The sequence below is a fragment of the Perca fluviatilis genome, chromosome 16 (genome assembly GCF_010015445.1).
Source record: "Perca fluviatilis chromosome 16, GENO_Pfluv_1.0, whole genome shotgun sequence".
NCBI lineage: Eukaryota > Metazoa > Chordata > Actinopteri > Perciformes > Percidae > Perca > Perca fluviatilis.
In genome coordinates, this window is record NC_053127.1 from 17,710,059 (window position 1) to 17,736,689 (window position 26,631).

Genomic DNA, 26,631 nt, shown 5'->3' on the forward strand with positions numbered 1-26,631 from the left:
GAAATTGGGGAGTGGTGGAGTAAAAAAAGGATGCAGATGCCAAAAAGGAAAGTTATTACAGCACAAGGTTTATGTAAAAGGCCACTGACAATGGGAACAGAGTATGGACTAAAACTGGTGAGCTAGATGTGTGCGCAGAGAAGTGGCTTTGTGGCATTTAATGAAAGGATAATAAACCTGTCTTAGTCTGAAACTCCCATTTCTCAACAGAGCCACTGAAGTAGAAACATTGGCCTACATCCGCCTGCCACCACTCTCATGACTTGCACACACTTTCCTCTCATGCAAGCTGAAGACATTAAAGGGGGAAGAATCTTGCTTTCTCTTACATATTTCTTCTAGGCCACCCATTTCTCGCAGTCTGTTATTGATACAGATTTATAACAAAGAGAGAAAGTGAACGGAGCAGCAGAGAGGTAAGAGATAAGCCAGCATTGATTCTGATAAGCTGGCATGATATGGAAGTGTTGAAAGGTTTCAAGGTCAGTGTATACAACAGAATCTCTCTCTGTGAGATGCAGCAGTATTGATTCTCTCAGAGAGGAGTGAACAATTTCATACAGCAGGAATGGCGTTTATTTTATGAACATAAGCGAACAGGTACTAGTAGTTTCAAGTGCAGACCAAGGCACAGACGGCTGCAGGGTCTGTGTTAATATATAGGTCTGTGTGTCATCCTGGTATAGCTTACGTGAGTCCCACTATAGTTTACGTGACCAGCGTTTTAATCCCTGCAAAGCCTGAGGACGATGGGGAGGTTTTGGAGCTGCTTTGGAGATATGTTACAGGATGTGGCGCTCTCTAGTGGTATCGTGTGTTGAGAGGTCCATGTTCCTGAAAACAAACTGCTGAGTCCCTGCACTGTGTACGAGTGAGCAGTGGTCACAGTGGATGTCATGGAAAAGACCTTGTGTCTTAAAGTAGAAACATTCATGTGAATTTGTTTCTGTATTTATTAGGTCTACACAATGTCAGTGAGATCGATAAAAAAAACCTTCAAAGTGATGACATTTTTGTTTGACTTAGTCATGTTTTCCATGAGGATTAGGGTTGTCATTTAAGTTGTGGTTAGGGTAAGAATAAGTATTATGTCTTAAACGTTCAACACCAGAATGAATCTACGATCCGATGATGTGTAAATATTCAAGGTTACATTTTCAACTTTTCACCCAAGGAAATTGACCAAAGAAACACTATTATTGTGGTTATGGAAATAAGTTTTGATTGTAAATTAAGTTTTTGGGTTGTTTTTTTTTTGTGAGAAATGTTAGAACTACCTGCTATTGAGAGGCACTATTTTATTTTGCACATCCATCACATGGAATACAAACAACAAATCCTCAAAGTTATTAGTTTAAGTCAAACAATCAAGGTATTCTTTTAACTTCCCCCTCATGCCTGTGACTCCACACACTCTTTGTCTATTTGATCATTGGACACTTTATCCTGTATTGCATTGCTTACTCTTTGTCTCTCCTCTGTAGCTCCACTAGTGATGCAGCACTTCTAACTGGGTCAGCCTCGTCCCTGCCTCACATCCCACCCACCTTCCCTGTCTCTCCAAGCCACCCCCTCCTGCTCCTCCTTCCCTTTTCCTCTATATATGCATAGCATCCCTATGGAATTTTTTTTATGCAGCTCATGTGCTTACCATGTGCGGCTCTCTCTTCCCTATTCTCTCCCTCCTCCCTGTTTTATGCCTGATTCATTTTCTGTCATCCATCCTGCCATACAGCCTGTTGCAAAGTGACACACACACACACAATTATCTTGAGTTTTTTTTTCTTCAGACATACCTGGAAAGCTAATTTGTATCTTGACAATCTAGATGGTAATGATGCTAGTAGGCTTGTAGGTGCAGGCACGGCGCATGGCGTGGTGAGGCAGCTCCTATGTACTTCAAAGCTGCTGTTTTGATTGGCTGAGACTGTCAGACCCTGTGATGTGGTAAATGATATATACGACTGAGCCATGTCCAATCAAAGACCGTTACCATGCAGCAACACATACACTACATACATGCATCTGTATACAGTATAAAGACAAACACAACACTGTAACATTAACCATTCATTATAACACTAAAATAAGAGTTATGTTTTCCCCTGAAGAAGATATATTGCATAAACCACCATCGCTGTTGCATCGCATGTTACATATCACATAACATATAACACATTCAAGATTAGTCACAGCATACACACAATAAGGAACATAAGAAGTGGAGTACTTACTTGCACAATGCCATATGGACATAATGACAGAGAGAGAATCCTTGTGATACAAAACATTTTTTCAGTGTGTGTAAAACAGAAACAGTGGGTGTGAGATGAAAAAATCTGTAAAAGAAATGCAGTAAAACTAGCAAGAAGGGAAGGGAAATAAAAGACATCATAAAAGAGGGATAATGGTAAAATAAGAAATAAAAAACTGCAATTTTTTTTGAAATTAAGTTTATAGGTTATAACTTTCCATAAAGTGACCACAACATTTTAGTTGAGGGGAAACAAATATATCTACTTTATATTCCCGTCATAGTTCATATAAATCTTAATCTCGATGTGTGCTTCAAAACACATATCTGGGATTTGTACACACAATTATTAAAACAACTATTCGAATTAAAATAACTTTATTGTTATTACCCTTATTATTACCCCACACACATTTTCAGTACTATGGTGTAAAATAAATTGTAATTTGTATTGAATTGAATTGGTACAACTAATTAATTTAGTATTATTGGTTACTATTTGAGGCTTAAACATCAACCAACTGAATAATAATAATATTGACAACAGTACATTTTGGTCAGCTGCCTCTCCTTAGACCATAGACTGTAAAAGAAAATAAGCCTTAATCACTAGTAAACCCCGCCCCTCGTCGTTTGATGGACAGCTCTGATCCCGAGACAGCAGGGTGGCCAGTCACGCTCTCGCCATGCAAATGAGGCGCGCAGGCCGGGCGGGTGCCCATGTGGACCAGCACCATGCCTTGTTGTTCTGAGCGCTGATTGGCTCGCTGTCGCCTGATTGTTCTTCATGCGCTGCGGGCCAGCGGCGGGGACGAAAACATGGAGGACCGGAAACAATGACGGGACTTCTGTTTCTCGATTCCCACAGGGATACGCGAGTACACCGTGAGCCCGTTTTGCAGCAGGAGGTTTTAAACAGAGGTTATGATCATTTTAATGTCTAAGTTGTTATTTAGGAGGGTTATCGGTTAACGGCTAACGACGGCGCGGAGTAGGAGTGAGTGATGCGTTCGCCGTGTTTTGTCGCAGGCCGTAGTAACAGGGCGGGGCAGGAATCTGGGAGGGGCGGGACTTAACGAGAACACGACTCGCCTTGTTGTGTGTATTCCCGTGCTCGCATCGCCATCTTGTTGCAATCCTATTTTTTTTTTTTACGTATGCGAGGATCTACTTTCTGTTTGGCCGGATTGAAAATTTACCGTCTGCTTTCAGGAGAAGCACAGGCGACAATAAGCTCGGGCCTGCGGGTGTGAACCGTGCACACGGCGCTTCCTACCGGGACACTACCTACCCCCTCGGCCTTTTTTCCTCCTTCCGTCCCGGGCCACCGGGTCGCTTGCCGTCAGGGTTTACGCGCAATGAGCATCGATACACTTTTGGAGGCGGCCAGATATTTGGAATGGCAAGCCCAGCAACAACAGATCACACGTGGTGAGTTCAACAGCAGACTGGTGCATCGTGCTGAACCTACATGACACCAAAATACTGTGTGTGCGCTACATCCTAAACTGCCTTTTGAAAGACAGTATCCCGTTACTACGATAGAGCTTGCATTGTCAACGGACCCGCCTGTAACGTGAACGGAAACGTTTGTAGTTTTTTGTTTATCGCCCCGGTACATGCCAAAAAAAGAGAGGCTGAAGTCACTGCAAACTATCGGCGATTTCCGAGTCGTCAATTGTTGCACATTTGTTTTCCTTTGATGCGGAAACGGTCAAAGTTGTTTTCCGAACTACTTGCGCGCTCGCTGTGTGTGTGTGTGTGCGCGTGTGTGACAGTTTCAACATTGTAACTCACACGTACATGTGTGTTCTTGTATGTGTGTGAGAGGCATAGCAGAAGAGTTTCAGTCAGTAACCGTGTTTGATTTATGTGTTAAATCTTTGTTGTGAAGTAACTGTAGATTGTGCAGTTTATTAAAGGATATACATCTTAAAGCTCTAATATATATTTTAAATCGGTTAAAATTAGGGATTGAAATTAGTGATTGGAATCAATAAAGATTTTCACATATCTGGTATCAAAGAACCCCTTCAGAATCGATTTGCCCCAGTTTTTTGTCCGTCGAGCACCGGCAGGGCGGTGGCGAGCACAGGCTGCTCTTTACATAATACCCTGACGTTGCTCAGCTATCTTGTGAGACACTGGGGCGGGCCCTCACGCGCTCACCCTATCGATTTTTGTATCTGCGCGCGAGCATATATAGTATTTGTTTGTGATTTTCATATGTATTTGAAACCGATGAGTTGTCAATCCACATAATGATCTGTGACTTGGTAAAAGGGAGACGGGGCTGATTTTTGTGTTCCTCTCTGATGACGTGTCAGACAGATCAACCCCCTCCCCCAGCATACTTACCCTACCGCGTGCTAGGATCCGCCCACCACGACCACGTGCACATGTCCCCCCTGGATACAAACCTACGCGCAACCACACACGCACTCCTCGTCCCCGCCCTTCCCATTCAGTCTACTGACAGTGGCGGGTCAGAGAGAAGGGGGTGTAAGTAGGGCAGCCTCCCTGCTTACCCCCAGCAGCCTCTCTTAATGCAGAAGTTATGTCATTTTACGTTTTTGTGCAATTTGGAGCATGATGTGTGCATGGATTGAACTACAAAAGCCACAAGAACAATTTGGGATACACCAACATCAACTTCTGTCTTATGTCTGTATGTTGGACATTGTTTTTTACTTCTGCTGTTTGGACCCTGTGTGGAATTTACACCAGTGCATCTGTTAATCTAGACACATTTCTAAAATGGATGTATATCACCATATGGCACAAAATCTAAAGCAATGAACAATGTTCGTCTGTTATACATGAGTGGAGACCAAACTGGTCATAACTGTAAAAGTGAAACTTTAATATCTATTTTAGTTTCTGTTTCAGAAACTGGATAAAATAAATAGCTGGAATGATAGTTAGGGCTGCTACTAACTATGATTATACTCAATTCAATGATAGTTCTTTCTGTAAAATGGCAGAAAACAGTGAAGTATGTTTATCAGAGCCCATAATGAGTCGTCAAATGGCTTTTAATTATTATTATTTTTAACAACAGTCCAACATTTTCAACTGGTCATCAAATATGACAGAAATCCTCACACTGGAGAATCTGAAACCACAGAATGACTGGCATTTTCAATAAACCAATTATCAAAATCGTTGCAAATTATGTTTTTGTCGAGTTAATCCACTAATCGTTTCAGTTTGAGATACCATGATAATATCCCAATGTCCTACTTGAAACCAAGTGTAATGGTCACAAAGGAGGTGTTAGAAGAGATGTGAACACATGTATAATCAAGGAATAACATTGTTACTCCGTGGTAGCACTATTATTAGACTCTGGATTGTTGTCAAATCCCACAAATTAAAAAAAAAATAAAACGATTCCAGTAATTCAGATAATTACTTTTGTTTTACATATTTAACTGTGCAGCATCAGGGGTTTGTAGTTTCATGTGAAGAATAAATGAAAGTGTTACTTAATAGGCAGCCTGGTATGAGGAGTTTCTATTTTCTTTTTATAATGGTGGATGGCTGAGGTGTGTGTTGGCGTGCAGGTTTGAGGAATCCCTGGGATCTTCTGTTTCTAATGTTGCTGTTTCCATGGTAATGGAGGGCTTTCCACATTGCTTTTAGTCTGCCTGTTACAGTGTGCAAGAACTACTCACTCATATCGTTGAGTGGGTTGTATGTGCCTGTGTGTGTACATCTGCATATTCAACATGAGCACAGCTCGGTAACATTCCCGTCCTACTATCTGTGATTTTTTTTTTTTTTTTTTCGTTTTTTGGCTTTTTGTTTGCAAATTCAACGATTTAGTTATACGTTGTCATGGTGCCAACTTTAGTTGACCCAGCAGTGGCTCGTTGACAACAATCCTCTGCTGTTGGTCAGACGGCCTGAACCCATCATGCTCATCGCTGGAACGGTCCAGTCACAGCGCAGACAGAGGGGGGTTCTCTCCAGTCAGGAAACGGATGCAGACATGACTTTTATGATTATTTCCCCCTCTCCACGATCTCCCTCCCTGATTACATCATTCTTTGTGTGTGTTTGTGTGCGCGTAGTGTTGGGATGTTCACTAGACAAACAAAGTGACAAAGTGATCTGCAGCACAACAATGAAATGGCTAAGATTACCTTTTCATTTCTTGGATGTTGGTTGATAAATTACAAGTTATTATTGATTTCTAAACTGCATGTAGACTATTCTCTACATTCAGTACGTGTGTGTGTGTGTGTGTGTGTGTGTGTGTGTGTGTGTGTGTGTGTGTGTGTGTGTGTGTGTGTGTGTGTGTGTGTGTGTGTGCGCGCGCGCATCAGTGTTGTCACATGCTGTATGGCAGGACATGAAAGGCTGATTTAACCACTACAAATAGTCAATCATAAGTTTTTCTTAAATCTGAACCAAGGGCAGGTCGTCTGTGTTTAATGTACAATCGACTCTCCCGTTTGTCTCCTCTTACATCCACTCTTATCCTCTGTCCTTCTAACTTCTTTGTTGGTATCCATTATTTTTCCATTACTCGTCTTCTTTATCTGCTTACAGAGGAGGAGCAGCGCAGAGAGAAGGAGCTCATCAACAGGGAGGCGGAGTCGAGGCGTGTGGAACTTGTGACCTCGTTGTCTCAACCAATCAGAGCCAACCATGTCACTTGGGGCGATGACACTCACCGTCAACAGCTGCATCATCCTCTTGCCCCTCCGCCCCCTTCTCTCCCACCTCAAGTCCCCATTGCTGTCATCCCAATCCCAGTTGTCACTGCGACACCCTCTGTACCGCCCCTTCCGCTTACAACGCAGATTGCTGCAGCAGCAACGTCGCTCAATGGCTCACCACCAGCCAAGAACGCCTCCTCCCCCCCGCAGCTGCAGCAGCAGCCGGCCTCTCCTCACCTGCTGTGCGCCTCCCAGATCAAGTTAGAAAGTAGTCCGGAGCTGATTAGTGCAAAGCCCACCCAATCACAGCCTCAGGTTCAGATTCAGTACTCAACCTCCATCAGCACTAATGGCTCTCAACATGCACTGGTTCACCATCAAGCTCCACCTTCATCTCAGCTGCGGCCTAATGGAGTAACGATGGAGGACCTGAGGGCGATGGAAGGGAAGAGGAGGCCAGGAGGGTGTGTGTGTGTGTGTGTGTGTGTGTGTGTGTGTGTGTGTGTGTGTGTGTGTTAAAGTTGATATAAAGTGTGGATGAATTTTTGGTTGTATTTGATCATTTATTTTGTGTTTCCAGAGCGGGGACCAGAGAGGTGCATAATAAACTGGAGAAGAACAGGTTAGTCATAATAAACTTCTCATTGTTGTAGTTGGTCTCAATATAAATAAAGAAAGCACCCCTGTTTTTTTAGCATGACCACCACACACAAAGGGGTGTGTGTGTTTATCACATTTTTCGTGACAGAGTTTCATCAGGCCAGATGTCATGGCATTTCCTCAACCTTTACAACACCATTAAATCCTACTTAAGCATGCACAATTGCAGTAATGAGGTCTCTTTAAATGACCACAACTTGGTTAACCTCTCAAGCAAATGATCGACTTACTAATAAATGGTGAATGTTCTCCAAGACAGTAAGCTAATGACAAACCATATCAAAAGTGTGACCCTTTCTCGTTTCTGACTCTTGGCCCTTCAGGCGAGCGCACCTCAAGGAGTGTTTTGAGACACTGAAGAAGAACGTTCCAAATGTTGATGAGAAGAAAACCTCCAACCTCAGTGTTCTCCGCAGCGCTTTGCGTTACATACAGGTAGAGTTTAAATACATTTTCTCATCTATAAGTCTTAACATACTTGTGCGGCCCGACACAGTAGTTTGGGTACTCGCTTTTGTTTTTTTAATCTTGTTTTCATCTTTCTCCGGTATTGGATTGATTAGTTCAGCTCTGGGAACAGCACATGCTTTGGTTCAGTGGAATTGATATACAATGCCTGTTTGTTAGCCATTTAGCCCCTTTTGTGTTGGTTAGTCCCTTTCACTATGATATGGCATCCGTCAAATATTGGTGAATCAGCCTATAAGAAAGTGGTGAATATATCCTATGTTTTATCCTATGTGTCTGTACAATGTAATGTTTTTTTTTTTATTTTTTTTTTTTTTACACAATACAGAGTTTACTTTTCTTGAGAACATTAGTTTGCATTTTAAGCATTTCGGTGAGTGTTGTGTAACTGGAGTCATGTGTCACATCAATTCAATAACTAAATAATGAAGGAGTAACATTTTGGGGAAGTATTTGTAGTTAACATAGTGACATTGCATTGCTGAGGGTGGTGTGGGGGAAGGAACCGCGCAGCCCGAAGAGCTGAGGTTTTTTTTTTTCTGCTAAAGTAGATGAGGGAGGATTTCTGCACTGTGGCAGAAATGAATTGCAGCCTGGAGCTAGATATGGTGCTTCCTTTTTTGTGGAGTAGAAGCTTCATGATTTCGAGTTCAGTGGAATATGCAATGGGGAGTCAGTGGAAAGGAGCTAAATTAGGCTGTGAGATGGAAGAACTTGGAAAACTAGACTGGCTGCAAGATTTTGGGCCAGCGTTTCATGGAGAATAACAGGGATTTGAGGCAATCTTTGACATGAGATGATGATGGTGAGGAACTCTATACGGCACAGCTTACTTTAAGTTTCAATGTTTTGAAAGGAAGTTACAGAGGACTGGTCACTCTATTCATAAGCCACAAAAACAAATGCCAAAAATAGTATATATAATGGTGGTAGCTGCTGGTGCTGAAACAGTCAGTCAATTAATCAATTAGTCGATAGACAGAAAGTAAATCAACAACAAATTTGATAACTGAGCATAAATGTCAAATATTCTGCGACAGCTACTCAAAAGAAAAGATTTACTGCTTCTCTCTATTATATATTATATATTACAGTATATATTGAATATTTGATTTGAAGATGCTCCTTTGGGTTCTGGGAATTTATGAAAGGCATTTTTCACTATTTTCATTTTTTTTTTTTATAGACTCAAGTTTTTTTTCATTAATCAAAAAAATGTAATCAGCAGAATAATCGACAAAATAATCAATTGTTGCAGTCCTAGTAGCCACACAGCTACCAGTAAATACTAACAGCATTTCCCTCAGCCTACTCTGTTGTGTAGACTGGTTAACATGGCAATATATACAATATTAAAAGAAATATCTTTTCTATATCAAGATATGGAAAATCACGTAAAACCTAAACTGAAATGGCTTTTTGTTCTAAGTAAAATTAACCTGTAATCTTAAATTTAGACAGCAGACCTTTGTAAAATATTAACACAATTTATATCAACATAATATGCTTCTACTGAAAGTCTATAACAATAATATTACATTATTTTCCAATTTACCAAGGCAACCTAACACCGCTCCACTGTTTAGAAATGATACCTGAATGTCTAACCACTGCTCTGTATATTTCTCCACTTTCTCTAAACTATAATATATTCAGTAGGTTTTATATAGCCTGGCTCCGCCCTCCTACCTACTTAACCTCAATTTTCATTTCCCTTCAGTACTCAGTCTGAGTTTGCGGTATATTCTTGGGTTTTCTCGGGCCAAATATTTGGCGGTCTAATCAGCGAACAGAGGGAGTGGCTGATAACAATGACGTTGAGGATGTGCGCTACAAAGATGCGAGCTAAGCCATTCGGTCCGTTGTGGCAACGCTGCCGAATATCCAGAAGTTAAAGCCCGAGCAAGAACAATCTTTGCTGAGTTCTGTTGGTGGCCATGATGTCGTGGCCCTCCTCCCCACGGGGCTCGGGAAAAGTTAGATTTTCCGGCTTGCTCCGTTAGTGGTGAAGGAGTTGGCTAAGGCTAACACTAGCGATGCTAATGCTAAATATAAGCTGCAGTTGTTGTCGGTCTCCCCTCTTGTTGCACATGCGCATGACATACGTCACGACCAAACGTTAGCGATTGGTTATGGCAGATCCAGAGTGGCTCTGGGCAGATCCAATAGTTTCAAACTTCAACAGAGTACCCGCCTTCAAGGAAATTAACACTTGTCAATGGAGAGTGGCCAGACTCTCTGTACAAATGAAATGTACCAGAGTCTGGTAGGACCAGGCTACGTTTTATAGACCCAATCACAATGTTTCCGGGTAGAAAACCCCTGCGTCCTGTTCATACAATTCACAAGGTTAAGCTAACCGGGATGAGGAACAACTGCACATATCCCATACATCTCATTCATCTAAAATGCATGTTTGGTTGTTTTATATTTCAACTCTTTCACTAAACTTAGTTTGGAGATCTAATTTAACTGTTGGGCCACAGACTTAAGAAAATGACACCACCCAAACTAGCAGTTAGTCCGACCGGCGGTGAGATGTTGCTGTTCGTAACGCTAGATTTGGTTTATCAAAGCAACACAGTACAGACACAATTTTAAATTTTAAATTTAAATGTTACAGTTACGGCTAAAAATTACAACAAAAATAAATAAGTTTGCAATATTTCACATATCTCCACAATTCAAATCAACGGTCATTTGTCCCGGATTACCCGGATGTTTGTGTTAGTGCGACGTCATGGTGTTTGGGTCTATTGTAGAAGAGTGACCCCCCCCCATCTCTCTCGGTGGCTCTTCTCGTGTAAACCTGTAAACCTCAATCTCTCTCCCTGAGCCATGTGAGATCTGAGCACATGGCTAGCGCAAGCCTGGTGACGTCACCAGAGCTCACCCACTCCGATCTGCTCTGCACCTCTCGCCTGCTGAGAGACAGTGATAGGTACCGGGTGACACAGTGTTTCCATGGTTATAACAGTTGAATAGGTGCAGATTTGCAACAGCTGTTTAAGATTTTCTTTGCCTTTTTAACCCCCGTCTTTCTCCACCTCTTCTCTTCATCTCTGTCCATCTCGTCCTGCGTCTCTCTGCTGTCCTATTGGTATCCATAGCAACAGCCGGCAGGTGTTGTGTGTGTGTGTGTGTGTGTGTGTGTGTGTGTGTGTGTGTGTGTGTGTGTGTGTGTGTGTGTGTGTGTGTGTGTGTGTGTGTGTGTGTGTGTGTGTGTGTGTGTGTGTGTGTGTGTGTGTGTGTGTGTGTAAGGCTAAACCTATCAAATTGTGGGTATATTGGTCTTTTTGTCACCTTTTTTTTTAGAGAGGGCGTCTTGAAAGAGGAAGGATAAAGGAGTCATAGATGAAGCGGAGGAGGAGGGGTGGGGGGCGAGGGTGTCGAGGGAGCGATGGATGCAGGAGTAGAAGGAGAGGGGGTGTGGGATGGAAGTGTAGAGGAGGAGGGGTTTGGGGTTGGGAGTGATCTGAAGCACACGACCGGCAACCGTCCAGTCACATCGCCCCTTATATGTAATTACCTCCATGCTTCACCCAATTCGGTAGCTCCTTATGTTTTTTACAAACTGCTGCTCAAGCATCACAGATGAGGTTGCCAAGGAAACTGCTATGGGTGACAGCTGTTTCCTTGGTGATTTGGTGCAGGCCTAATGGTGTCTGGGTTTGAAGACCTTGTAGTGATGTTCACGGATGCCACAAGCATTTGTAGTTCCTCTGTGGTCAACTTGAGCTAGGAAATGTCTGTTTCAAAGGATATCTGTCGTCTGTGTGACCGTATGTGTGTCAGTAGTGTGATGCTTTGTCTCCGAAGTATTTAAGAGGGAGTATATTCAGTGATTGTGCATATGCAGCAGACCTACAATAGATGTTATAGTCAGATATGAAATAACAGATATGAAGCAGCTGGAATAACGTTTCTAGTAAAGACAGAAATGAACGGAAACGTGACACGGTCTTGATCTGATTTGCTGTCAGTCATTCCCAAATCCACTTCCTCTTCATGACCTCTAAAAGGGAAATGGGAAAAGGCTGCATGTGTGGAAGCACATGGGGGGGAGGGGTTGGATAAGAGATGTTGAGCTGTTATGAAATGACAAAGTTTACCAGGTCTGGAAGCTGTTGCAAAGAGGGCTGTACATTTTGATGGGAGCTGGCCTGCGTGTGAAGCAGTCACATGCCTGCAGAGAGTAAACAGCTTTGCTCACTGAAGCGAGTGTCCTGTAGTTGGATCATGTGTCCCTGTGCTCTCATTTTATGTCCTCTCTCTTGTATTTCCATCCTTATCTTCCCTTTTATTGGTTGCCCCAGTAGGACAGGAAACTGTTTTCTACTAGGTCTTTTTTTCAGAATGTATTCCAACTGTTCAACAAGTCAGCTGGATATTTAGTTTCCAGTAATGTAATGTAATGACATAACCAGCTGCCAACAGCAAAAACTTACAGCATTTGACTGTTTTTTGTTTCTGGTTTACCAGCATAATCCCTTAGTCCCTTTCTTTCCCACCTCTCAACCCATTTTCCTCTTGTACCTCCCTTCTCTCTCCCCTTTCCCTCACTCCTCCCTAGTAATCTGTAAAATGTCCTTAGCCTGTCATACTGTTTGGTGTTCATGCGTCAGCTGACCCACACAGTAACTAGGTCAAAGAGACGGCATGGCGAGGCTGGAACACTCTATCTAAATCTTTCAGTTTAGTTTTTTTTTTCTTCCTTTTGTGTCTCCTGCTGTGTTTTGTCTTCCTTGTTTCATTTGTAAATCTACAAACATGCATGCAGCTCAGCACATGACAGTGCTGTGCTCTTGTGTGACTGTAATGTTTAGGCTGCAGTAATCCATCGACATCAGAATTGTTGGGATGATGATGAACTGAATGAAAGAATGATTGGTGGAAATGGCAGGACGTTTACTCCCACACTGACCCTGTTGTCTCAAAAAACAAGCATGATATCCAGGAAACGGGAGGAGCTTAAGCAGATGACACCAACAAAAGCAATGTGAACATGCTTGAATTTGCATGTGTGCCTTCCTGTTGGTGTATGAAACTGAGCGAGCATGAGGAACATTGTGATTCAGGATTGTGCAAGCAGGGAGAAATGTGGGAGTGGCCAAGACTGCACAGAGAAAGAAAGTTGGTCTTAATTCCCTTTTCTGTTGCAATGCCAGAGCCTGTACATAAGGTCTATTCTAGTGGTGATAATGGCCTCAGACAGAACAAGTTCTTTGTTTCTGTTTTCCGCTGTTTTTTTAAAAGTATATTTTATTTCCCTGTTTCCCCTGTTTTGTGATCGGCCCCGGTTTCCTTGTTAATGTGCTGTTGCTGTTGAGTTAACTATTATTGCAAACTCAAAATAATATTTAAACACTTCCTCCATCAGTTTCATATTAACACATGCCCAGTATTTCAGAAAGTATTCCTCTACTTCCCTCAAAAAGCTTTTATTGAAAATTTCTGCAACCTTGTTTAACAGCAGATAAACACAGAAGGAACAAACAACAACAAAGCATTATTGATCAGAACTACTTACCTAAATGAGGACCGTATTTGTTAAAGAGAAACTCTGAGCGACCGAGGTTGACTGTCGAATGACTGTTGTACTGATGAAAATAATGCTGTGGAAATCAAAATTGTGCAGAACTTGCACGATAATGTGAACCATTGTTACATATAATCTTTTCCACATTTGTTTTCTGGCCTTTATTTGTTTATGCAGCTTTGACCTCAGCTTAATACAGACATTTCTTTGATAATTGATCCAGTACATTTGTCAACCACGTACCATTCACAAATCCTTATACCGTGATTGTGTATTAGAAGTGTTTTCCAGTATTTTTTAGATGTACTAGTGATCTATTCTGATGTCTTTGTCTCCCCTGGAAGACTCTGAAGCGTAAGGAGAAGGAGTATGAGCACGAGATGGAGCGTTTGGCCAGAGAGAAAATTGCAACGCAGCAGCGGCTGACCGAGCTGAAGAACGAGCTCAGCCAGTGCATGGATGTTATCGAGATCGACAGAGTCCTCCGACAAACTATGCAGCCGGAGGACGACCAGGTCTCCACCTCCACCGCCTCAGGTACAGGGATGAGATGCAACAACTCGCAGGCATACATGCATATCTGCTACTCTTCTACAGAACTAATCACAAGAAGTGTAATATCAGCTTTTTTTAGTGGAAGGGCAGGCATGGGAGAGTAGATAGGGTGAATTTCAGTTTACCTCTTGACTGTGTCTCAGTGGACATTATATTTGTGTGTGTGTGCATGTGTGTGGGTGGCTTGACATTAAAAAGTGGTGCAAGGGTGTAAAAGAGTAATTGAAAGTGGTTTGGAGTGTGTGCTCGCGTGTCAAGCAGTCAGCAGCTGGCCCCCGGTGACGAGAAGCGGAGCACACAGAGCAAAAGGCTGTTATCCTGCTGCGCGCAGTCTCTATCAATGTTAACAAGCACATTTTCACTTCTCTTTTCTCAGCGTTAAGCTGTTATGTGAGAGACGCTGTTCACGCAACTATTTGTTTTGGGGTGCGTACCTACTACGTAGGAGGTGGCGGTACGCAGTAAAAAGTTAGGGTACTCATGTGGACAACCCAACTGGCATCTTACTTTTTTGGGATCATCTTTTACTATTTTAAAGTGCACCCACACTTTAGATTTTCTTTTCCCAGACATTCTCCATTAAAGATTTAAATCCCTGCCGCCAAGATGCTCCTCCGTCGGTCACGGATCATGGAGCGGTTGGATTTATTCACGCACTTTTTATGTTTAAAAGTTTCTTTCTTTTCACATTTTTATTTACAGCATTATATGTTGATATGTATATCATAATAGGCTTTATATTAACTTATTGGGAGAAAACGGGTAGTTCTTTGTAAAATCTGACATTGAGCACCCCCATGTAGCCAAAATGGCATGATCCTCATTTCATAACGCTGCTGCGAAGATTCGACTGTGAGATTGGCAGTCGAATCAGGCTCCTTCGATCGAAGCATCGAATATATTCTGTTCGGGGTCACCCCTAACGCACGCACACACAGAGATCATACACATGGCACTGTTTCTTGGATCGTACCATGATGACTAACCGTTTCCTCTCTGGTCTACAGAAGGAGAGGACAACTTTGAGCAGGACATTGATGAGGATTTCCCCGCTCCTCCTGCTCCCACGTCCCTCCCCAAACCAACACCTCCCATCTTACACGCCCAGCCGCTCCTCACCTCTCACCTGTCAATCCAGCATGCCACCCTGCCTCTTTCTGGAGTCCTGACCACGCCCTCCCCCTCCGCTACCCATCAAGCCATCGCGCCTGCTCCGGCCCCAGGTCTGCTGCCCGCCCATCCCATTCAGCCACCGGCAATGCAGGTCCAGCCCACCGTCATCGCTCATGCCGCCGTCTCCCACCCTTCAGTCATCCAGGCTGTCAACCACGGCCTGCCAGCAAATCACAAGCACCTAATGCACATTGCCCCGTCACCTGGCCCCATCTCCTCCATCCCTCAGCCAATCACAGCAGCACCCGCTGTCGCCACGCACCAGTCGCTAGCTGCCCAGCCGATCGGACACATCACCGTTCACCCGGTGGCTCACCTGGGAGGTCCCCTGCCATCCCACCTCCCGACTCTCTACCCCCAGGGCGTGTCTGTCTCCCAGTCCACCATGGTGGGCCACATCACTCACACCTTCACCCATCACACCCTACCGCACGTCCAGGCTAATCCTCAAGTTAACACTAATGGAGCCCAGGTGACCAGCGCAGCCGTGATCAGCCAGGGGAGCCCGTCGCTAGGGAAACCGACAGCAGTGCTGGCCCCCCACCCACAGCTGGTTGGACAGGCTGCTGTCCTCAACCCTGTCACCATGGTTACAGTCCCAACCTTTCCTGTCAGCACGCTCAAACTTGCCTGAAGGAATAAAAAAAAAAAAAAAGGGTGGGACTGATGGAAGTTAGTTGAAGGACAGGAAGATTCAGAACCTCCTGGAGGAGTTTTCACACTCCTATCAATAATCAATAGCAGAGAATCTCTGACAGACAAAATCAACTTTTTTGGACAACTTGTGATGAATATCTCCAGAGATATTTCGGTTACAGCTCTGTTAGTTTGTGAACACTGACATTGAAGCAGAGTCCGTGGATCAGGCCATCGTTTGTGAAAATAAGACTGTGACATTTGTCTGCGCTGCAAAGACAGGAACTCTGTTTTACCTTCCTTCCTTGCCTTCTTCTCTCCTTTCTTTCCTTCCTCCTCCCCTTCCTTTACAACCAAAAGCACTAACATAATAAGCTCAGTTCACACTCAGGCATCAAGGATTTACCTTAACTATTCATTCACTCATTGAGGGAAAATGCAGGAGAGAGAGTTGTTTGTCGTTAGACTGTTGCCAAGGCAATATAGTATGTGCCCGTATTTGTATTTATATCATGATGTCACGTGGGACATATTGGTGGAATGATGTCACTGATGTGTTTGAGAGCAGGAGGAGGGAGCTCGGGAACTCACTGATCCGAATGAATTACAGACAGGTGTGATCAGGTGGGAAGTAGACCACATTGCATAGTCTTCTTAATTTCTGATGCAGTTCTTTACTTTTTGACGTCAGGAACAGTAGTTCCCAGTCAGGAAAGTTACTAATTTATATTGCCTCTAAAAAAAAATAAAAAAATCCTTTGCTTTTGCCTCCGATCTTGCTCCGTGAACTTACCGTTGAGCCCTCTCCGTCTGCCTCCAAATGAAGGTTCCTCACCACTGCACTTGGCACCAAACACCTTGCAAATAGTTTAAGAAAAATAATGGACAGTGCAATAATAAAACCAGATCCAATATGCACGACAAAAAGAAGGAAAAACAAACAACCTCGTTGTCCCATTCAACAGTGGAGTTATTTTATCCACCACCCCTTATTGGCTTTCTTTTTGGAGGGCGAGGTTTGCTCAACATACAGACGCATCCGTTTTTACTGGCTTTGAGGAGAAGTCCAGAGACAACTTGACCTTTGCCTGTTGGTCACTGGAGATTGTATTTCCTTGTAGGAAGTTCACCAAACTACAGATTTCAAGGTCGAGCAACAAGTTTGAGATAAGCAGTCAGAAAGAAAAGACTTAAAGTACCATTGAAAAACCAAGTTAGGATTAGAAAATGTTGGAAAAAGTAATTCATGCAGTCAGTTAAATGTCTAAAGGTGGTGCACTCCACTTGTGATGTGATTAACTGCCCCACAGTGAAAGGCTTGGCCAGAATTAAATGTCATGTTTTCAAACCAGTCAAGGCCAGTTATGGACTGTTTGGACATCATGCAGAACACGAATCTACATTATCGCAAATGCCTGATATTTGGGTGGTGAATTTATTGCTCTCAAAACATTGTGTGACAGGTTTTTCTCTGTAGGGCTACGCAGGTTTTCATTCTCTTCACTCTGATGCAACAGCTCCCTCTGCTGCCTCATCCCAGACCTCATACTGATGTTACACACACACACACACACACACACACACACACACACACACACACACACACACACACACACACACACACACACACACACACACAGACAGCACTTGGGCACGACACAAACTTCCTGCACAGGCTTTTCAAACGGTGAGAGACATGTTGAGTGTAGTTCACTTTTGACCCTTAAAACTAAAAATCTTAACTCAAGAAACACTCCTGACTTACTTCTTCTGCTGCATCATATTACATACGATGTGGGACTTTGGTCACGTGAGAAACTCTTAACTGCCGAAAAGATTGTGAGATGTGGATGAAAGCTCAAGGAAAGCTAGTAAGTGGACCTTGAGTTAAGATCATTTTTTTGTCCAACTAGGAGAGATACATTTGTCTCAGTTAAAGGTTTTGAAAAGTTTGGATATAGCACAAAATATTAAGAAGACTGGAGAAAGTATTGTTTAGGCCTAAGATCAGTTTACATTTTATTGCAGTTTTGTGAAGAATAATTTGGCAGCGACGTGACCTTTTTCCAAAAACAAACCATATCGAACACCATGCCAAATCCTCTGCTCCAGTGCAGAAAAGTCAGTTTGAAAATGGAAAATGTGTTGACACCCACTATTCTGTGTGTGTATGTCTATGTATGTTTATGTGCACACATTTAAAACATTTATGGCTTCACAGCCTTCTTGCCAGCCTATACATGTCATACCATGACATCTTCCATCAGTGTATGTGTATGTAGTCAATGTTGCGTGGATCTGCTCCTCGCCTCTTCTGCTGTTTCTGTATGTTATGTCTGTATATGTGACTGTATTCAATATGTTTTATATTCTGTACTATAGTTAATCCTACTTTACCTGTAGCATGGCTGGTTTTTTGGTTCGTGTGTGTGTGTGTGTGTGTGTGTGTGTGTGTGTGTGTGTGTGTGTGTGTGTGTGTGTGTGTGTGTGTGTGTGTGTGTGTGTGTGTGTGTGTGTGTGTGTGTGTGTGTGTGTGTGTGTGTGTGTGTGAAGCAAGCTATTTTTTTTACACAGAGGTGATTTATGGTATGAGCCTGTTTGGGTGCTATCGTGTGTGCCTATACTCAGTTTTGCTGAACACTGTGACAACTCTGGCAAAACACGAACACATTGAGCAAATGGAAAAGACAAGGATTTACTGTCATGATTGTTTTTTTTGTTTTTAAATGTTTTTAAGTTTTCCATTTTGGGAGTTGGACTGAGACATGGAGTGGAAAAAGTAAAAAGAAAAATGTTGCTCTTTTCTTGATAACCTAATGTCTAATATTCAATTTGAGTTTTGTAATATTTGTATGTACGAATGGAAGTTTAAATTTGTGATCGTATGCACGTTTTGGCATATGAGTGTATGTATCTTAAAATTTGAAATGCTTGTTTCTTTTTGGTTTTGTTTTGCATGTAGATTGCCGTTTAGTTTCTTTTGTTTTTCTGTTTATTTTTGGGACCATGTACAATACTGTATAACGTGGGCAGGATCTTGGACCTCATGCTACATTGATATTATATATGAATATAAAAACAAGTTTTCCCTATGGAGAAAGTTTTAAGTTATATATCGCCTGTACACTTTGGGCTGCCTTTTAGATCTAACTGTCCACTGTTTAAGATAACAATGATGATAATGGATAAAACATATTAATGATGAAGAATTATGCTGATGAAATAATAAAGATTCTTAATAAATCTTATTACATTTACAACACAGCTTGCTCCTGTATTTATTGGTCTTGTGTAGAGAAACAGACTGCATATACACTGCAGTTAGAAAGCTTTTTTTATTGATATTTCTTCACTATATTGTCCTTACGAAACAGCAAAATTAAAGATTAAAAATACATAAAAATAAAAACAGTTGAATCACAAGTAAGAAAAATGTAAACCCAACTTTAACATCACTACAATGAGCCCTAGATGACTGTTACATCCTTATCAAGGTTACTAATCAAGGAGCTTTTCTTAAACTCATTAATAAAACTAATGGAATAAAAGTAGTTAATTGGAGAAGCAGAGTAACTCTGGCTTCAGATGAAGTAATGAGCCAGTGTGACCTGCTGAAGTGCTCTTGAACACAACACCTTGTCTGTGACGGCTTAAGGCTGGTACATGCATCCCCTGGCTGCACGTAAGCAGACGCGGGAGTTTGCGTGGCTGCGTCTTTTATACGTGTACATAGTTAAAGTTCACTTGTTTCTTTCGTTTGCTGTTCCAATCAGCCTTCTGATAGGAGTTGGATCAGCCAATCGGCTTGCTTGACACCTGGGTCTGCACTGTTAAAATTTGGGAGTGATTGCCCCTTTGCAAGCCTGGGCAACTTGCAATTATCCTCAACACCATTCTCTGCGTAGACCCACAGAAACGGGTATGTGTATCCTCAGAGAACCATGATTCCAGCCTCGCTCTCACAAGTTGTCCTGAGGAACAGCAATCAGACAAGGGCCTCAATGTTGCTACTTTCCTTTTCATACAAGTTCCATCTCTTTTTGCTTGTCATTCATAATAAAGGGGGCATCCTCTGTCTTCCTGGGTGCTCCTTGTATTTACTCCTCTTCCAGGGAATTATGGGAGAATCAGAAACCACCTCTCTGGCTGTGCTGCATGTGCTCGTGAACTCTTTCCAGCACCTCCTGCATCCTCCTTAGCTACAGAGGGGAATAAATGAAGTGAGTGGTGATAACCTCTGTAACCGAGTGAAAGAAGAATGAGCCGGTAAAAGAAACGTACCTCTTCGTCTTTCTCAAAGAGGAGTCTTTCGGTCTCAGTGTCGGCGACAGCCAGCGGCAGAGGAAAATCTGCCTCGCTCTGCTCTAGATGCTTCTCACGCAAACTAAAACCCATTTTCACACCCACATACACACAAAGAAGAAAACAACCTCCGTGAGCATCAATCTCGTCACACAAAATATCAGTGTGCACTTGTGCCGCATGGAATTATTGTTCTTTTTTTGTTATAAAGATTATTTTTGGGCATTTTTTTATGGCCTTTAATTGATATGATAGCTTGAAGACAGGAAAGGGGAGAGAAGGGGGGACAACATGCAGCAAAGAGCAGCGGGTCGGATTTGGCATGGGGTTTGGATTTCGGAGCCCTGGCCATTGGCAAGGACTCAGCCTACAAGGGGCCCACACTCTACTGGGCGAGCTAGAGGTCGCCCTTTATTGTTCCTTTTTATTTTTAAGAGCCTACATTGTATTAAAAATGTCATGAAAACATATCCCTCTCCTCCTCGAAGTAACAATGTTAAGAGGTACGTGTGTGAGTGTATGTGACACTAAATAAAAATCAAGACTTGTGTTAAACTTAAGGCAATGACAAATAAGCTACTACAGAGAGAATGTTAGTGACACATCAACCAATCAATGACCTGCGTTTCCTCTTCTGCACCACCATGCGCGTCATATTTTGTATGCACTGGGCTCTGTAGTTCTCATAATGCGTCTCCCCCGTCACGTCCTTCAGATCCTGCATGTGCGTCCTCATCAGCATGTTCCTCAGCAGCAGGAAGTCAGAGTGAGCCGGGTTCTCCACTGACCATGCAACGACAACGTGTTACTGGATCAGACTGGCTGTTCTTTGTTATCAAACAGAACAAAAATAATGTATACAACTGATACAAAATTATGGTGCCACCCAAAATACCACCCAAGTAAAAAATGCCCAAAGCCACTGTGAAAGCTAACTAAAAGAAAAGTGAAAATGCAAATAAATCTGGAGAAATTTAAACTTATAACTAGCGAGTTTGTGTTTGTGTGTAATACCTTCTACTAAACCCCAGGGATAGACACGACCCCTGAACTTGTGGCCTTCACTCTCCACCTGAACATTACTCCCAATTACTGCAAACGGGATGCTGTCCTGCATGAGAGAAGCAAAAACAATAAACTGTCAGTCTTAAAGGGATACGCCACCATTTGTTGAAATAGGGCTTATCATTCTCCCCTAGCTGTAGATAGGTGGGCCAACACATTTTTTGTGCATGCATTGTTTTAGTCCGGTGCAACACCGGCAGCGCCGCCGCTAGTTAGCTTAGCGTAGTGAATGGAATCCTATGTTGCCGGTTAGCATGTTGTGAGTAAAAGTGAGCCAACAAAAGACAAAAAAACAACCTAATTACTTGCACTGAGACAAAAATGCGTTGGCCCACCTATCTACAGCCAGGGTAGAGCGTGATAAGCACTATTTCAACAAACGGTGGCATATTCCTTTAACATGGATGAGGCGGCACATTTCAATCATGAGAAAGTAGAGTCAACAGACGAACCTTGAGTATCTGGTCCTGTTTTATAAAGTCTTCGTCCTCATCTGAGTCACACTCAGGGAACTGGTAGATGTTGATCCCATACTGCTTGATCTCCTCTCTGATCTAGAGTACATGAACACATTAGAACACAAATGTTTGAGAGAAACACAGAAATAAAAATAAAACTTCTCCTCAATACCTGAACTCTCCCTGAAGAATGTGTGTTTACGATCTCATACCTTCATCTTCTTTCTGTAGACCTCTGCTTGTGTCAGGCTGTCAGCTTTGGCCACGACAGGAACTATGTTGACTTTCTCATGCAAAGCCTTCATACACGCCACATCCAGAGGTCGAAGACTGATGGGAGAAAAACACACATGTGAGTGTGTGTAAATGCAAACATGCAGGAACATGGCCCCCCAAAAAAAAAAGACAAAGTAAAACATGTTGTCAGTACAGTACCCATGGCCAAATGGAGAGATAAAGTAGAGGCAGCAGTGGACTCTGTTGTCCTGGATGTTCCTTCTGTTCAAGCCGCTTTCATCTCTGAAGTACTGTTCAAACTGCTGGTCGATGTAGTCTTCTATTGGCTTCCAGCTGATGCAAACATACAATCTCTGTGAGTAAAACAACAACCCTGGCAGATAACTGACATAAAGTACTGATATAAAGTGAGCTACTTCAAAATAAAAGTGTATTCTGTGTGCTTGTGGTGCCCTGAGTTGAAGTCTGATTCATGGCCTTGCAGCCTGTCTATACCCTAACTTTCAACCATGTCCAATAGAGCAGCAGTGCCACCAAAACACGCTGCAGGTGCATGCTGATGACCTCACCTTTCTGTGTTGTCGACGGCGTCTCCGAACCCTGGCGTGTCTATGATGGTGAGCCTCAATTTGATTCCTTTCTCTTCAATGCTAATTGTGTGTTTGACGATGTCAACTGTTTGATTGATCTGTTCTGCAGACACGTACAAGTGCAAAGTAACTAAATGTACACAGGCAACAAGTTAACAGTGTGTACAAACATGTACAAGAACACACAAACCTCAGGGTCAGAAACAAATAGCAGCATCAAAATTTGAACAAGAAAAATGAAAGCTAATAGTGTTATTTTTTCTACATAGACCATTCAAATGCATAGTCTAGTTAAACATACTTTCCCACTTCATTTACATGGGCCACCACATATAAGTAAATAATAGAACTAATCTCACCTTGCGCATTAGGAACCTTCCTGTCTTTGTAGAGGTCCGTGAGGAACAAAGTGTTGATTAGTGTGGATTTACCGAGGCCAGACACCCCTACAGAGAAAGAGACAACTCTGACTCTTGAAGTAGCATGATCCGTCTGTGTTGGATGTGATATTTCACTAATAATTGCCAAAGAGAAAGTGCTTCCTCGCACACAATGACACACCACCATATTACCACTAATCAGTTCATGTTTTAATCATGGTTGACAAATGTAGAATTCAGAGCTGGTATGTCTGTAATCTGCACTGACGAAGGCATTTCTTAGCATTGTGTCAGTTAATTGACATCCAATCTGATGTTATCAGCTGAAACGTTCTAGATGTTGTATATGGTTTTGTGATTTGTTGTGAAAAAATCCTGCAGCCTTTAAAAGTATCCCTGTTAGCAGACATATAGGAGGACTTACCTGCTACCATAAGCGTAAATGTGAAACCTTTCTTCACTGTCTTTCTGTGAACCTGGTTGGGCAATGTGGCAAAACCCACATACTCCTTGTCCTGATCCTGCAGAAAGAAAACACCAACATAACATGTATGTATCTGCATATTGTTTATAAGTGAGGGTTTTGGGTGTACGAGGGAGTACTGATGCAATCATGTTACAGTCATGGTAACACATGGTAGTCATAGTAACAGCCATCACTGTTGTGGCCTGACCTGGACTCATCACAATCTGACCCTCATTATGATCTGCACCTAATGCTTCACAAGTCTATGAGGTGCGTTGCAAAGCATCATGGGGCCTCGGACCCAGTAGCATCAGAAGAAGGATGAGCGGAGGAGCAAGGAAACAATAGACTCTCTCATCTTTATACCTCAGCAGAGGTGCACCTTGGGGGCAGAACAGATATGTCTAACACCTGTTAACCACGTCGACATGCATCTCTGCTTTGACCATGAAAGGTAATGTCTGACCTTGGTATTAACTAACTCTGTATTTTGCTTTTGTTTGTACATGAAACAGCATGAAACAGTTCCAAGGATAATTGTCAGCAGGGTTAAGGGTTTCGATAATATATACTAGGACGTGAAGAAAAAATGTGGATGTTAGAACATACAGTATGAGTTCAGCATTGTGCACAACTGTTGGGAAATGTATAAAACAGACATTTTGTATCTAGGGGCTTCTTCTGACACAGGCTCTGCCATACAGAAACATACCTCTGGAGAGTAGGGGTCAAAGCGTCCCCAGGGGCTGTGTGGACGTGAGGCCGGGCTGAGTGGACAATCCATGGACACCTGAGAGACGAGCTGCCTCCTCAGTGGCAGGGGTTGAAACTCTGTGTTTGGTCCCACATGACTTGGTCTATTTGGGACTGTCGGAGAGCCAGCGGGGTGGCAGGGGATGGGACGAGGCAGACAGGGAGTCCCAGGGAGGCTGTGGAGTGCCCCGTTGGTTGCTGTCCCAGAATCCTCTGCCTCACGGTGGACTGGTGCCTGGGGCTGTTGGCCAGGCTGAGAGACGGGATACAGATCCCTCATGGCGTAAGGATACTGAGTGACCTCCTGGTCCTCAATGGACAGACTGGAAAACTGCGACAGGCGGCAGCAGAGGTACACATCATGGTTTTATATGAAAATATAACTCACTTTAAATAAAAACTTAAAAGAAAGTGATCTTTCTTTCCTATTTACTGATTTGCTTGGAAAAATAATGGTTCAATAAAAAGTTGATTACTTTTAGTCTCTAGTCCAATCTCTTTTCGGAGAGACCGAAAAAAAGTGCACGGAAACCTTAAATGTGCAGTTAATTAAACCAGTAATCACCAAAACCTATTAGACATGGTCTCTCCTTTTATGACCAGTTACAATCCTTACAGGTAGGATTTTTATTCCATGCAGGACACTAAAAAGTCAAAAGTTTGGCAATTCCACTTTGATTTTGAGTCATTTTCCCCTCAGAAATATTATATAATTGAATCTATGTGTGTATATTATAATTGATCAAATATAGATTGTTGACTTGTCACTATAATAATACTGTAATACTACCAGTATAAAAACAAACAAACTGACTAACTGGCTGCTGGTGGCCACTGTCAGAGTCATGCTCTCTGAGTACATGACAGGATGAGTCTTCTGTGTCTTTTGTTGTAGTGGCTACCCTTTCTTCACTGATTAGCCTTGACTTGTGAGCCCATTATACCATTACAGAGGCCTTCATCCATCTGTCCAAGCATGGTGGAGAGGCTAACAACAGACAGTCTGGAGTTGGAGGTTGGTAAACACTAGGGTCCAACTGGATACTAACTAGACTGAAGTAATAGTTTTTAAAAATCATTTTTAAGGAGCCTCTGTTATGTACACATACTGTAGTTATTAATCAGGGCCATCTGACTGACAATACAGTCCACAGCTCCTATGTAATTTTCCCACAGAGTGACTCTACTAGCTATCATGAGCAGTTGGGGCAGCCGAGCCTCCACACCTGCTTTACAGAAGACACATTTCACATTGTCCTGTTGACTTGGTCAAGAACAACACGGAACACAGTGCTGCTGGCCTGATCAGGATTCTCTGGCGTCCCTCTGCCTGTCAGCTCTCATTACCCACAAAGCTTTGCAGCAGGCTTAACCCAGCTTCTTATGCCCTGACAGGCTGGGGGGTTGGAGATTTAACTCTTAAACACACACACACACACACACACACACACACACACACACACACACACACACACACACACACACACACACACACACACACAAGCTATAAACAAGCTATAAACACTATTAAAGACTATTCTACAAACGTGTCCTAAGTCCTACCTCTTTTTCTGGGAAAGTTGCCACTTATTTGAGCAGAGGATAGCATATATAAATGGGAAAAATGTTTACTTAGTAAAAAAAAAAATACAATACAAATGCATAGACTTGTTGTATAAGCTGGATAATGAGAACAGAAAATGATGGCTATTGGTCCCCAGTGTATAAAAAATAAGTAGCTTTACTATACCCTTCTGCTATCAATAAACAAAACTTAAAACAAAATGCACAAACTTTAAACTAGTAGAACAGAACAGAACACTCTTCCATAGTTTATATCACCTTCATGTGCATGTCTATACTAACAGAGGTCTAACAGCATCCTCCTAAAGCAAATTAAAAGAATGTACTACAGGCATGGACAACTGTTTTTGTTTTGTGTTTTTACTTTTTTAGCATAAAGGACTACAACTGCATCTCGCAACCCTGTGTGTACCATGAAAACTGAACCTTGAACCTTGAAAAATGTGCCAAAGGCTCACCATGATGAAGACAAGAATACAAATGCCATACAATATAAATTCCTGCAAGAATATTCAAGAAATCGGTGATGCAACCTAGTTGTGTTTAAATGTGTTCAGTGTTAGACATACCTCTCTTACTGCTGCGGAACCTGACCGGAGACGACATGTGCTCCATAATGCTATCGGCTCCTCAAACCGTTCAGTTCAGACGCAAAAAAGGGATAAACTAGGCATACAACGTGAGTAATGCCGGAAGACTATGTGTTGATGAGGCATATACTATAGTGTGTGTGTGTGTGTGTGTGTGTGTGTGTGTGTGTGCGCGCGCGCGTGTGTGCGCGCGACACGTTAGCCTTGCCGCTCTGACGTGGTTTTATGGGTTTTAACCGGTTTTAACGGGTAGT

The 26,631-nt window shown here is 42.6% G+C and overlaps 2 protein-coding genes across 4 annotated transcripts; one reads left to right on the top strand and one right to left on the bottom strand.

Annotated features, from left to right (window-relative positions):
- Nucleotides 1-3,401: 3,401 nt before the first annotated feature.
- mntb (MAX network transcriptional repressor b) lies at nucleotides 3,402-19,209 on the top strand. Of its 2 annotated transcripts, none has more exons than XM_039826503.1 (6): nucleotides 3,402-3,685; nucleotides 6,812-7,385; nucleotides 7,502-7,543; nucleotides 7,896-8,016; nucleotides 13,933-14,125; nucleotides 15,151-19,209. In XM_039826503.1, exons 1-6 carry the CDS (start codon nucleotides 3,613-3,615, stop codon nucleotides 15,948-15,950), a joined length of 1,803 nt encoding a protein of 600 aa, XP_039682437.1. In that variant the 5' UTR covers nucleotides 3,402-3,612; the 3' UTR covers nucleotides 15,951-19,209. The 2 variants fall into 2 exon arrangements, with proteins under 2 accessions (XP_039682437.1, XP_039682438.1); XM_039826504.1 differs by having other exon boundaries at nucleotides 7,905-8,016.
- Nucleotides 19,210-19,268: 59 nt separating this feature from the next.
- sept4a (septin 4a) lies at nucleotides 19,269-26,533 on the bottom strand. 2 transcript variants are annotated; one of them, XM_039826508.1, is made up of 13 exons: nucleotides 26,357-26,533; nucleotides 25,767-25,789; nucleotides 24,163-24,534; nucleotides 23,409-23,505; nucleotides 22,964-23,050; nucleotides 22,584-22,707; nucleotides 22,213-22,347; nucleotides 21,990-22,107; nucleotides 21,772-21,873; nucleotides 21,269-21,365; nucleotides 20,875-21,037; nucleotides 20,234-20,336; nucleotides 19,269-20,151 (listed from the first exon to the last, which is right to left on the bottom strand). In XM_039826508.1, the coding sequence occupies exons 1-13, from the start codon at nucleotides 26,400-26,402 to the stop codon at nucleotides 20,080-20,082; spliced, it is 1,539 nt and encodes a 512-aa protein (XP_039682442.1). In that variant the 5' UTR covers nucleotides 26,403-26,533; the 3' UTR covers nucleotides 19,269-20,079. The 2 variants fall into 2 exon arrangements, with proteins under 2 accessions (XP_039682442.1, XP_039682443.1); XM_039826509.1 differs by lacking the exon at nucleotides 25,767-25,789 and having other exon boundaries at nucleotides 26,357-26,532.
- Nucleotides 26,534-26,631: the final 98 nt, after the last annotated feature.

Excerpts from the sequence above, each read along its gene's own strand:
- mntb (XM_039826503.1), top strand. The coding sequence starts at position 3,613 with ATGAGCATCGATACACTTTTGGAGGCGGCCAGATATTTGGAATGGCAA. Across the intron at positions 8,017-13,932 it reads GCGCTTTGCGTTACATACAG|ACTCTGAAGCGTAAGGAGAA; the intron begins GTAGAGTTTAAA and ends CTCCCCTGGAAG. Across the intron at positions 14,126-15,150 it reads CTCCACCTCCACCGCCTCAG|AAGGAGAGGACAACTTTGAG; the intron begins GTACAGGGATGA and ends TCTGGTCTACAG.
- sept4a (XM_039826508.1), bottom strand. The coding sequence starts at position 26,402 with ATGGAGCACATGTCGTCTCCGGTCAGGTTCCGCAGCAGTAAGAGAG. Across the intron at positions 22,708-22,963 it reads GAAGGTTCCTAATGCGCAAG|AACAGATCAATCAAACAGTT; the intron begins GTGAGATTAGTT and ends ACGTGTCTGCAG. Across the intron at positions 22,108-22,212 it reads ATCTCTCCATTTGGCCATGG|TCTTCGACCTCTGGATGTGG; the intron begins GTACTGTACTGA and ends TTCTCCCATCAG.